A 13,437-nucleotide genomic window follows, 5' to 3' on the forward strand; every position below is an offset into this window, starting at 1 on the left:
CTGCTGGGAATGGGGTCACTCCTGGGAGTGAGTCACTGCTCTGGGAATGGGTTCCTGATGGAGTGGGGTCACTGCTGGGGATGGGGACACTGCTGGGAGTGGGGTTACTGGTGGGAGTGGGGTCACTGCAGGGAGTGGGGTCACTGCAGGGAGTGGGGACACTGCTGGGAGTGGGGACACTGCAGGGAGTGGGGTCCTGCAGGGAGTGGGGACACTGCAGGGAGTGGAGACCCTGCTGGGAGTGGGGACACTGCAGGGAGTGGGGACACTGCAGGGAGTGGGGACACTGCTGGGAGTGGGTCACTGCAGGGAGTGGGGACACTGCTGGGAGTGGGGACACTGCAGGGAGTGGGTCACTGTTATGAATGGATCCTGCTGGAAGTGGGGTCACTGCTGGGAATGGGTCACTGCTCTGGGAAGGGTCACTGGTGGGAGTGGGGTCACTGCTGGGAATGGGATCTGCTAGGAGGCGGATCCTGTTAGAGTGGGTCACTGCTGGGAGTGGGGTCCTGCTGGGAGTGGGGACACTGCTGGGAATGGATCCTGCTGGGGGTGGGAACCTGTTGGGAATGGGGTCACTGCTGGGAGTGAGTCACTGCTCTGGGAATGGGTTCCTGATGGAGTGGGGTCACTGCTGGGGATGGGGTCACTGCTGGGAATGGGGACTCTGCAGGGAAGGGTTCCTGATGGAGTGGGGTCACTGCTGGGAATGGGGTCTGCTGGGAGGGGATCCTGCTGGGGGTGGGATCCTGTTGGAATGGGAACCTGCTGGGAGGGAGATCCTGCTGGGAGTGGGTCACTGCTGGGAATCCAGTTTGGATTTCCACTCCATTTTCCAGAAAATCCACTTTGGATTTTCACTCAATTTTCCAGAAAATCCACTTTGGATTTTCACTCCATTTTCCAGCCAGGTTTCAACTGGCACCTCCCAACTACCTCACAGCTAGGAATGTTCAGGAGGAAAAAACGTGGATTGGGGGCTGATTTTTGGGATTGGTGCCTTGGATTGGGGGATGATTTTTGGGATTTTTCACCTTGGATTGAGGCTGATTGCAGGGATTTGTGCCTTGGACTGGGGCTGATTTTTGGCATTTGTCACCTTGGATTGAGGGCTGTTTTTTGGGATTGGGGACTGATTTTTGGGATTGTTCCTTGCAGGGAAGCCCAAGCTGGGCAGGGAGCTGGGCCGAGGCCAGTACGGGGTGGTGTACCTGTGTGACAGCTGGGGGGGACACTTCCCCTGCGCCCTCAAATCCGTCGTCCCTCCGGATGAGAAGCACTGGAACGACCTGGCACTGGAATTTCACTACATGAGGTCAGTATGCTCAGTGCTTCCCCCCATTCCACAGGGATATGGGTGATTTCCCAGGATTGTTCAGGCTGGAAAAGCCACCCAGCCTGTGGCTGATGTCCCCTTTGTCACCCAGCCCAGAGCTGCAGGAATCTGGGACTGGAGCTCCTGGAAGGAGATTAATCAGATTCCCTGCTGTCCAATTTCAGGGGAAATTCCAGTTTACAGACCATAATAACCAGCAATTCTCCTCCCCTGATTCCTGGTGCTGAATCTTCTCTCTTTTCCCTCTCCTTGTCCTGCCTGAATCCCCAAAAAAGTCAAGGATGGCTCTGCAGGGCAGAGAGCAGCTGGTTTGCAGTAAACAGCTGCAGGCACAGCCAGCTGAGAGAAGAATGGGGTTTTTTGTGAGTCTAACCTTTAAAAAGGCTTTTTTTTTCTTTCTTTTTTTTTTTTCTTTTTTTTTTTAGTTTAATTGGCTCAGACAGCTGAGGATTGTGCTGCTCTGAATCTAAATCTGCAGCTCTGGGGCTTCTTCCCTTGGTCTGGAGAACAGGGACAAAAATTACCCCAATTTTTAATGCTGAACCTGCTCCAGGTCCTTCAGAGATTCCCTTGGCCTGGACTTGAGACAGCGACAAAAATGATCCAAATTTTCTGTGCTGAACATTCTGCAGAGATTTTGGGGCTTCTTCTCTTGGCCTGGGCTGGAAAACACAGCCAAAAATTACCCAGAATTTCTGTACTGAATTCTGTCAGTCCCTGCAGGGACTTGGAGGCCAAAAATGACCCAAATTTTATCTGCTGATCTCTCTGCAGAGATTTTGGGGCTTCTTCTCTTGGCCTGGGCTGGAGAATGGGGCCAAAAATGACCCCAATTTTCTGTGCTGAACCTTCTGTAGAGACTCTGGGGTTTCTTCCCTTGGCCTGGGCTGGAGGATGGGATAAAAATGACCCAAATTTTTTGTGCTGACCCCTGTGCAGGTCCCTGCAGTCCCACGAGAGGCTGGTGCACCTGCATGGCTCCGTTATTGATTATGGCTATGGAGGAGGCTCCAGCATTGCTGTGCTGCTGATCATGGAGAGGCTGCACAGGGACCTCTACACGGGGCTGAAGGTGCCAAATTCTCTTATTCAATATTTATTTTATTTTTATTTTATCCATGGAAGTGCCAGGACAGAGCTTGGAGCAACTTGGTTTAGTGGGAAGTGTCCCTGGGCCCATGGGATGAGTTTTGTTCTCCCAACCCAAAATTGATTCTCTAGTTAAAAATTCCCCTTTAATATGTAAAACAAAGCTAGAATTACTCATTTTTGGTAAAGAAGAGCAGACCAAAGCAACTTTTAGGCATAAAATCTGAGTTTTTCTCCTCAGACTAAGCCTGGTTTAGTGAGAAATGTCCCTGCCCATGGGATGAGTTTTGATCTCCCTTCCAATCTAAAACTGACTCTCTAATTAAAAAACCCCTTTAATCTGTAAAACAAAGCTGGAATTATTAAATTTTCAGTGTTTTGGTAAAGAAGAGCAGGCCAAAGTAACTTTTAGGCATAAAATCTGAGCTTTTCCCCTCAGACTAAACCTGTTTTAGTCGGAAGTGTCCCTGCCCACGGGATGAATTTTAATCTCCCAACCCAAAACTGATTCTCTAATTAAAAATTCCCCATTAATTCATAAAACAAAGTTAGAATTGCTCAATTTTGGTAAAGAAGAGCAGGCCAAAGCATCTTTTAGGACTAAAATCTAAGTTTTCCCCCTCAGACTAAGCCTGGTTTAGTGGGAAATGTCTCTGCCCATGGGATGAGTTTTGATCTCCCTTCCAACCCAAAACTGATTCTCTCATTAAAAAATCCCCCATTAATCCATAAAACAAAGCTTGAATTACTCAATTTTGGTAAAGAGGAGCAGGCCAAAGCAACATTTAGAACTAAAATCTAAATTTCCCCCCTCAGATTAAACCTGGTTTAGTGGGAAGTGCCCCCTTGCCCATGGGATGAATTTTAGTCTCCCAAGCCAAAACTGATTCTCTAATTAAAAATCCTGCATTAAAAGCTGGAATTACTCAATTTTAGCAAGGAAGAGCATGCCAAAGCAACTTTTAGGACTGAAATCCACATTTTTCCCCTCAGGCTGGGCTGGAATTGGAGCCACGGTTGCAGATTGCGTTGGATGTGGTGGAAGGGATCCGGTACCTGCACAGCCAGGGCTTGGTGCACAGGGACATCAAACTCAAAAATGTCCTGGTAAGGAAAATCCCCTTTTTCTTGGGAAAAAGCAAGCTTTAAGTGAGGGAATAAATTTCTCCACATGGGTTATTTTAAGTTGTGCTGGTGTCAGCCATAGGGAAGTTTTGCTGCCTCCTTTCCTGGCTGGAATTCTGGACAAAGGGATCAGGAGCCCCTCACACAGGGCAGGGGTTTATGTACAAAATCACCTCAGCCCCTGGCTGGGGAATAATTGGCATTGACTCCATGCAATAATAATCTTTATTAAGAAACCCTATTAAGGGGATTAAATATAATTATTTATTAAGAAACCCTAGAAAACTATTGCTTTTATAGACAGTTACTGTACAGCTGGACCTCATTAGTCCTCCAATCCAAGGGTGGATTTTTAATTAACCATCACCACTGGTTAATTAAAAATCCACCCTTTGGTGAACAAATCTCCATAACAAATTCCACATATTCACAATAACAGGTGCAGCAAGTGAAGATAGGAATTGTTTCTCATTCTTTTCTCTGATTTTCTGCAGAGATTTTGGGGCTTCTTTCCTTTGGCCTGGGCTGGAAAACAGGGCCAAAAATGACCCAAAATTTCTGTACTGAACCTTCTGTCAGTCCCTGCAGGGACTTGGAGCCAAAAATGACCCGAATTTTGTGTGCTGAACTTTCTGCAGAGATTTTGGGGCTTCTTTCCTTGGCCTGGAGAACTGGGTCAAAAATTACCCCAACTTTTCTGTGCTGAACCTTTTGCAGAGGCAGGACAATGCCTGGCACAGTTGTGTGTTGCTCTCTGTGACCAGAGAGCTGCTGCCACAGAACACATCTCAAGCTGTTTATTTTCCAGCTGTTTATTTCCCAGCTATTTATTTTCCAGCATTTTGCTATTGTCAATACATGGTTATGACAACCAGAAAAAATTAATTTTTTTTTTTTTGTTTTGTTTTGCAAAACCAGCACAGTATCAAAAATCAACATTTTATGGGAGAAATAGATTCTCACCTGCCTGCCTGTGGCTTTTTTTTTTCCCCAGTTGGACAAAAAAAATAGGGCCAAAATCACTGATTTGGGGTTCTGCAAACCCGAGGCGATGATGTCTGGCAGCATCGTGGGCACCCCCATCCACATGGCTCCCGAGCTCTTCACAGGTAGGATCCCCCTGGAATTCTGGAATTCTGGAGGCAGTTCCTTGGAATTTATCTCTCAGGTGCTCCTGAGACCATTCCAACCCCAGGGAATTCCCTGCTTTCCATGCATGCCCTGGATTTTTCCTGTGGTTTAAGTGCCACTCTTGACAGGATAATGGGGTTGGCCAGCTCTGCTAATTAACACCCTTGCAATTAGAAAGGTAAATTATCATTAGGAGGAAGCTGGGAATCCTTGGCTTTCATAGGGAAATGCTCCAGGAAGGATTCCTTGGAAGGAATTCCCAAGCTGTTCCCACCTTTGGATTCTCTGGGAATTCTGGCAGCTCCTCTGAGGGTTTTTCCTGAGTTTTGGAACCACTTGGAAATTCAAATCCCACTTATCTCAGTCCTTTTGTTCTGCCAGAGCTGCTCCTGCTTGGATAAGGTTCGGATCCAAGGGAAACATCTCTATTTGTGTGGATTTAGGGGATATTTCTGGGATGATGTTTGGCTCTGACAGAGCTGAGCCTCACAGGTGTTGGTGTTTAAAACACATCTGAGCTCAGTTTGGGAATTCCTGGTACAGCTTAAATTTATAAATATATAAATCCTGGAAATTTATACTTAATTTGTACTTAAATTTATAAATCCTGGAAATTGGAACGGCTTAACCTTGATCCTAACTCCTGCTGGGGTTTCACACAAATTTTACTTTCCTGCTGTGAAATTGAGGTTTAAATTTGGGGAGGTGGGAGCCTGGAGTCACCCCTCAGCCTGCCCAGCTCCCAGGGATTTTTCCCTGCTGGTTTTTTCCAGGGAAATATGACAATTCCGTGGATGTTTATGCCTTTGGGATCCTGTTCTGGTACCTCTGCTCGGGCCATGTGAAGTTACCTGAGGCTTTTGAGAGGTGTGCAAGCAAAGATCACCTGTGGAACAACGTCAGGAGAGGTACCTGGAGCACCTGGGCTGGGGGAAAATCCAAAATCCACTTTTGTTCTGCTGGTGGGCAAGTGGAAGGGAAAAATCCCAGAATTCCTGAAGGTGGAAAAGATTTCTGGGATCGAGTTCACCTGCTTTCCATGGATGTGAGCTCCAGGCAGGGCTTTCACTGGAAATTTCTGGTGATCCCAGTGTGCCACCAACCCCTCCACCTGCTTTCCCTGGAAATTCCTGGTAATCCCTCTGTGCCACCCAACCTCTCCCCTGCTTTCCCTGGATGTGGGCACCATTTCCCTGGAAATTCCTGGCATTCCTGAGGATCCTGCTGTGCCACCCAACCTCTCCACCTGCTTTCCCTGGATGTGGGCAGGGCATTCTCTTTAAATTCCTGATATTCCTGGTGATCCCCTGTGCCACCCAACCTCTCCACCTGCTTTCCTTAGCAATTCCTGGCATTCCTGATGATCCCAGTGTGCCACCAACCCCTCCACCTGCTTTCCTTGGAAATTCCTGGTGATCCTGCTGTGCCACCCAACTTCTCCACCTGCTTTCCTTGGATGTGAGCACCAGGCAGGGCTTTCCTTGGAAATTCCTGGTGATCCCTCTGGGCCACCCAGCCCTTCCACCTGCTTTCCCTGGATGTGGGCAGGGCATTCTCTTTAAATTCCTGATATTCCTGGTGATCCCCTGTGCCACCCAACCTCTCCACCTGCTTTCCTTGGATGTGATCACCAGGCAGGGCTTTCCTTGGAAATTCCTGGTGATCCCTCTGTGCCACCCAGCCCTTCCACCTGCTTTCCCTGGAAATTCCTGGTGATCCTCTGTGGATTCCTGATGATTCTCTGTGCCACCCAACCTCTCCCCTGCTTTCCCTGGATGTGGGCACCATTTCCCTGGAAATTCCTGGCATTCCTGAGGATCCTGCTGTGCCATCCAACCTCTCCACCTGCTTTCTTTAGAAATTTCTGGTGATCCCTCTGTGCCACCCAGCCCCTCCATGTGCTTTCCCTGCAAATTCCTGGTGATCCCTCTGTGCCACCCAGCCCCTCCACCTGCTTTCCTTGGAAATTACTGGTGATCCTCTGTGCCACTCAGCCCTTTCACCTGCTTTCCTTGGATATGGGCAGGGCATTCCCTGGAAATTCCTGATGATCCTGCTGTGCCATCCAACCCCTCCACCTGCTTTCCTTGGATGTGAGCACCAGGCAGGGTTTTCCCTGGAAATTCCTGGTGATCCCCTGTGGATCCCCTGTGGATTCTTGGTGATCTCCCTGTGCCAGCCAACCCCTCCACCTGCTTTCCCTGGATGTGAGCAGGGCTTTTCCTGGAAATTCCTGGCATTCCTGGTGATCTCCTGTGGCACCCAACCCTTTCACCTGCTTTCCCTGGATGTGAGCAGGGCCAGAGCTTTCCCTGGAAATTCCTGGCGATCCCCTATGGATTCCTGGTGATCCCTCTGTGCCATCCAACCCCTCCACCTGCTTTCCTTGGAAATTACTGGTGATCCTCTGTGCCACTCAGCCCTTTCACCTGCTTTCCTTGGATGTGGGCAGGGCATTCCCTGGAAATTCCTGATGATCCTGCTGTGCCATCCAACCCCTCCATCTGCTTTCCTTGGATGTGAGCACCGGGCAGGGTTTTCCCTGGAAATTCCTGGTGATCCCCTGTGGATCCCCTGTGGATTCTTGGTGATCTCCCTGTGCCAGCCAACCCCTCCACCTGCTTTCCCTGGATGTGAGCAGGGCTTTTCCTGGAAATTCCTGGCATTCCTGGTGATCTCCTGTGGCACCCAACCCTTTCACCTGCTTTCCCTGGATGTGAGCAGGGCCAGAGCTTTCCCTGGAAATTCCTGGCGATCCCCTATGGATTCCTGGTGATCCCTCTGTGCCATCCAACCCCTCCACCTGCTTTCCTTGGAAATTACTGGTGATCCTCTGTGCCACTCAGCCCTTTCACCTGCTTTCCTTGGATGTGGGCAGGGCATTCCCTGGAAATTCCTGATGATCCTGCTGTGCCATCCAACCCCTCCATCTGCTTTCCTTGGATGTGAGCACCGGGCAGGGTTTTCCCTGGAAATTCCTGGTGATCCCCTGTGGATCCCCTGTGGATTCTTGGTGATCCCTCTGTGCCATCCAACCCCTCCACCTGCTTTCCTTGGAAATTACTGGTGATCCTCTGTGCCACTCAGCCCTTTCACCTGCTTTCCTTGGATGTGGGCAGGGTTTTCCTTGGAAATTCCTGGCATTCCTGGTGATCTCTCTGTGCCACCCAACCCCTGTACCTGCTTTCCCTGGAAATTCCTGGTGATTCCCTGTGGATCCTCTGTGGATTCCTGGTGATCCCCTGTGCCACCCAACCTCTCCACCTGCTTTCCTTAGAAATTCCTGGCGTTCCTGATGATCCCCTGTGCCACCCAACCTCTCCACCTGCTTTCCTTAGAAATTCCTGGCGTTCCTGGTGATCCCCTGTGCCACCCAACCTCTCCACCTGCTTTCCTTAGAAATTCCTGGCATTCCTGGTGATCCCCTGTGCCACCCAGCCCCTCCACCTGCTTTCCCTGGATGTGGGCACCATTTCCCTGTACGTTCCTGGCATTCCTGGTGATCTCCCTGTGCCACCCAGCCTCTCAATGTGCTTTCCCTGGGTGCGGTCAGGGTTTTGCCTGTGCATTGCCGGCATTCCTGGTGACCCCGCTGTGTTTGCAGGGGTGCGCCCGGAGCGGCTGCCGGTGTTTGACGAGGAATGCTGGCAGCTGATGGAGGCGTGCTGGGACGGGGACTCCTCGCAGCGGCCTCTGCTGGGGATCGTGCAGCCCATGCTGCAGGGGATCATGGACAGGCTCTGCCGGCCGCCCCCCGAGCACCCCCACAAGGGCTTGGATGACTCCACCTGAGCGGGAACCGGCGCAGGATTGCGGGAATTGAGGCGGGAATTGGGCAATTCCAGCCCCGGCCCTGGCGCGGAGCTGCGGGGACAGGGAGGGGCTCCGGGGGGGACAGCTTCATCCCAAATGCCACCCTGTGGAATTGTTTGGGACAGGGGGGTGACAGCTCCATCCCAATCCTGGTATCCCTATGGGATTGCGGGGGACAGGGAGGGGCGCCGGGGGGGACGGCTCCATCCCTATGGAATTGTGTGGGACAGGGGGGTGACAGCTCCATCCTAATCCTGGTATCCCTATGGAATTGTGGGGGACAGGGAGGGGCTCCGGGGGGGGCGGCTCCATCCCAAATGCCACCCTGTGGAATTGTTTGGGATGGGGATAACAGCTCCATCCCAGTCCTGTTATCCCTATGGAATTGTTTGGGATGGGGATAACAGCTCCATCCTAATCCTGGCTGGTATCCCTATGGAATTGTGTGGGACAGGGGGGCTGGGTGACAGCTCCATCCCAATCCCAGCCTAGTATCCCTCTGGAATTGTTTGGGAATGGGGGGCACTTATGAGGGTGACAGCTGCATCCCAACCCTGTTATCCCTATGGAATTATTTGGGACAGGGAGAGGCTCTGAGGGGTGGCAGCTCTATCCCAATCCCACCCTGGTGTCCCTATGGAATTGTTTGGGACAGGGACTGACAGGGTCCATCCCAGTCCTGTTCTCCCTATGGAATTGTGTGGGACAAGGGGGAATTCATGGGGGTGACAGCTCCATCCCAATCCTGGTATCCCTATGGAATTGTTTGGGACAGGGAGGAGCTCTGAGGTCTGGCAGCTCCATCCCAATCCCACCCTGTGGAATTCTGTGGGGCTCATGGGGGTGACATCTCCATCCCAATACTGTTCTCCCTATGGAATTGTGTGGGACAGGGGGGAGCTCATGGAAGTGACAGCTCCACCCCAATCCCACCCTGTTATCCCTCTGGAATTCTGTGGGACAGGAGGGTGGCAGCTCCATCCCAATCCCACCCTGTGGAATTGTTTGGGATGGGGATAACAGCTCCATCCTAATCCTGTTATCCCTATGGAATTGTGGGGGACAGGGAGGAGCTCCCAGGGGTGGCAGCTCCATCCTAATCCCACCCTAAAGAATTCTGTGGGACAGGGGGGTGACAGCTCCATCCTGATCCTGTTCTCTTTATGGAATTGTTTGGGACAGGGGGGAACTCATGGGGGTGACAGCTCCATCCTGTTCTCCCTCTGGAATTGTTTGGGACAGGGGGGTGACAGCTCCATCCCAATCCCACCCTGTTATCCCTAAAATATTCTGTGGGACAGGGGGGTGACAGCTCCATCCCAATCCCACCCTGTTATCCCTAAAATATTCTGTGGGACAGGGAGGTGACAGCTCCATCCCAATCCCACCCTGTTCTCCCTCTGGAATTGTTTGGGACAGGGAGGTGACAGCTCCATCCCAATCCCACCCTGTTATCCCTAAGATATTCTGTGGGACAGGGGGGTGACAGCTCCATCCCAATCCCATTCTCCCCATGGATTCGAGGGATGGAAACCCCAAACCCTTTGCCAAGCCCACCCCAAGCCCTGGGAGGGATCCATGGGATGGGAAAATCCCTTCCCAAAGCCCCAGGAGAACCATCCTGCTCCTCCCTCTGCCTTTGGCAGCAGTTCCAGGGGAGAGGAAGGAAAAAGCCCCAAACTTTAGGATGAGGAAATGTTGGGAAGCTCCAAGGAGCTGGAAATGTTTACATGGACACGAGCAAAGCTTCCATTTATTTTTTTTTTTTCTATGGGGACTTGGAAAACCCCACTGGATAAGCTATTGATCCCTAATCCCACATTTTCCTCCTCTTTTTCCCCTCTCCTTTGCTTCCTTCAATTTCTTGGAATGGCTGGAGAAACCTTCCCTCGCTTCCACACTGCATTCCTCAGAGGTTCCACTTTGTACCACCACAAAAATCCTTAAAAATATTGATTTTTCCATGGGGAAAAGTGCCAAAATTCCTTTAAAATCAGGATTTGGGGCTTGAAATTCATGGGATTGTCATGGCAAGTTTTAAATTGGGCTGAGTGTGCACAGGAATATTTAAAAAAATGAGGATTTTCCAGCTTTTTTTTTCCAAGTTGGATGGGAAGAAAGATCTTTCCTTCTTCCCCTCACTTTCACTCCAGGGCTGGAATTTGGTTGGAAAAAATTTAAAAAATGGGGATAGGGAAGAGGGGAATCCTGGACAAGGTTGTTTTTCCCAAATTCCTGGAATTTTTCCTGCATTTTTGGGGTGGAATTGGAGCAGGAGATGCCCCTTGGTGGCTCCATGAGGAACTGAGGAGTTGGGAATTCTCCAGCTGGAGCTCCCAGGGAAGGCTGGAATTCCTTGGCTGCAATTCCAGCTGGCCAAGGATGGCTTCAGTGGGAATCTTTTCCTTTCTTTGTGCAATAAAATGGATTCAGGAGCTTTTTATGGAGGAAAGAAAAATAAAAAATGGCTTTTTTTTTTGTTTATTTTCTGCACCTGGGGGGGGTTGTGCCGGAATTCCCAGTGGGATGGGGGCAGATCCAACCTCTCCTGCCATTCCAGAGTGAGAATTTTATGGATCTAAATTATCCTGACATTCCAGAGTGGGGGTTTTATGGATCCAATCCCTGGTTTGGCATTCCCAGAGTGGTTTTTATGGATCCAATCCCTTTGTTGGCATTCCAGAGTGGTTTTTTCATGGATCCAACTTCTCCTGCCATTCCACAGTGGGAATTTTATGGATCCAAACTCTCCTGACATTCCAGAGTGGGGGTTTTATGGATCCAATCCCTGTTTTGGCATTCCCAGAGTGGGATTTTTATGGATTCAACCTCTCCTGGCATTCCCAGAGTGGATTTGGATGGATCCATCCTCTCTTCTGCCATTCCAATGTGGGATTTTTATGGATTTAACCTCTCCTGCCATTCCTGAGGGGTTTTTTATGGATCCAGAGTAGATCCAATCCCTGGTTTGGCATTCCCAGAGTGGTTTTTATGGATCCAATCCCTTTGTTGGCATTCCAGAGTGGTTTTTTTCATGGATCCAACTTCTCCTGCCATTCCACAGTGGGAATTTTATGGATCTAACCTCTCCTGCCATTTCTAGAGTGGGGTTTTTATGGATCCAATCCCTGTTTTGGCATTCCCAGAGTGGGATTTTTATGGATTCAACCTCTCCTGCCATTCCAGAGTGGTTTTTTTATGGATTTAACCTCTTCTGCCATTCCAGAGTGGGATTTTTATGGATCCAACCTCTCCTGGCATTCCCAGAGTGGATTTGGATGGATCCATCCTCTCTTCTGCCATTCCAATGTGAGATTTTTATGGATCCAATCCCTGTTTTGGCATTCCCAGAGTGGATTTGTGTAGATCCAGGCTCTGTATTTGAATTCCAGAGTGGTTTTTTTAATGGATTTAACCTCTCCTGCCATTCCAGAGTGGGAATTTTATGGATCCAATCCCTGCTCTGGCATTCCAGAGTGGTTTTTTCATGGATTAAATCCCTGCTCTGCCATTCCAGAGTGGTTTTTTTATGGATTTAGCCCCTTTTTTGGCATTCCAGAGTGGTTTTTTTCATGGATCCAACCTCTCCTGCCATTCCAGAGTGGTTTTTCTATGGATTCAACTTCTCCTGGCATTCCTAGAGTGGTTTCTATTTATCCAGTCTTTCTTTTGGCATTCTCAGAGTGGGATTTTTATGGATTTAACCTCTCCTGCCATTCCAGAATGGATCCAATCCCTATTTTGGCATTCCCAGAGTGGATTTGTGTAGATCTGTATTTGAATTCCAGAGGGGTTTTTTAAATGGATTTAACCTCTCCTGCCATTCCAGAGTGGGAATTTTATGGATCCAATCCCTACTCTGCCATTCCAGAGTGGTTTTTCTATGGATTTAAGCTCTCCTGGCATTCCTAGAGTGGTTTTTATGGATCCAATCCCTATTTTGGCATTCTCAGAGTGGGAATTTTTTGGATTTAACCTCTTCTGCCACTCCAGAGTGGGAATTTTATGGATCCAATCCCTGTTTTGGCATTCCCAGCATGGTTTTTATGGATCCAATTCCTGCTCTGCCATTCCAGATTGGTTTTTTTGTTCATGGATCCAACCTCTCCTGCCATTCCAGAGTGGTTTTTTTATGGATTTAACCTCTCCTGCCATTCCAGAGTGGGATTTTTATGGATCCAACCTCTCCTGGCATTCCCAGAGTGGATTTGGATGGATCCATCCTCTCTTCTGCCATTCCAATGTGAGATTTTTATGGATCCAATCCCTGTTTTGGCATTCCCAGAGTGGATTTGTGTAGATCCAGGCTCTGTATTTGAATTCCAGAGGCGTTTTTTTAAATGGATTTAACCTCTCCTGCCATTCCAGAGTGGGATTTTTATGGATCCACTTCTTGCTCTGCCATTCCAGAGCGGATTTGTGTAGATCCTCTGGAAAATTGGGAATGGCCTCAGGAAAACCTCTGGGAAAACGGGAATGGCCCTCAGGGAAAAGCTCCGGAAATTCGGGAAATTTGGAAATTCCTTGGACCCTCAGGAAAAACCCCTGGAAAAGTGTGAATAGCTCAGGAAAAAGCTTTGGAAAAGTGGGAATGGCCCTCAGGGAAGAGCTCTGGAAAAGTGGGAATGGCTCTGAGGAAATCCCCTGGAAAAACGGGAATGACCCTTAGGGGAAAACCTCTCGGAAACTGGGAATGGCCTTAGGGAAAAGCTCTGGAAAAGTGGGAATGGCCTCGGAAAAAAGCTCTGGAAATTGGGGAATGGCCATTAGGGAAATCATCTGGAAAAGCGGGAATGTCTCTGAGGAAAAACCCCTGGAAAAGCGGGAATGGCCTCGGGATGGCGCCAGAGGAGCAATGAAGCCCGAGCTCTGTGCCTGCGATTCCACCCCCACAATTCCCTGCTGGGGGTTTGGGAATTTCCCGGTGGAATTTTGTTTCTGCC

At 49.6% G+C, this 13,437-nt stretch overlaps 1 protein-coding gene across 1 annotated transcript in view; it reads left to right on the forward strand.

Annotated features, from left to right (window-relative positions):
- DSTYK (dual serine/threonine and tyrosine protein kinase) overlaps positions 1-8,527 on the forward strand; it is a 29,159-nt gene extending 20,632 nt beyond the window's left edge. Inside the window, exons 9-14 of the mRNA XM_058819506.1 lie at positions 1,159-1,315; positions 2,276-2,408; positions 3,419-3,532; positions 4,545-4,659; positions 5,455-5,589; positions 8,286-8,527. Coding sequence (XP_058675489.1) covers positions 1,159-1,315; positions 2,276-2,408; positions 3,419-3,532; positions 4,545-4,659; positions 5,455-5,589; positions 8,286-8,473 — 842 coding nt within the window. The 3' untranslated portion in view covers positions 8,474-8,527. The remainder of the gene's footprint in view (positions 1-1,158; positions 1,316-2,275; positions 2,409-3,418; positions 3,533-4,544; positions 4,660-5,454; positions 5,590-8,285) is intronic.
- Positions 8,528-13,437: the final 4,910 nt, after the last annotated feature.

This window comes from Ammospiza caudacuta, chromosome 24 (genome assembly GCF_027887145.1).
Source record: "Ammospiza caudacuta isolate bAmmCau1 chromosome 24, bAmmCau1.pri, whole genome shotgun sequence".
Taxonomy (NCBI): domain Eukaryota; kingdom Metazoa; phylum Chordata; class Aves; order Passeriformes; family Passerellidae; genus Ammospiza; species Ammospiza caudacuta.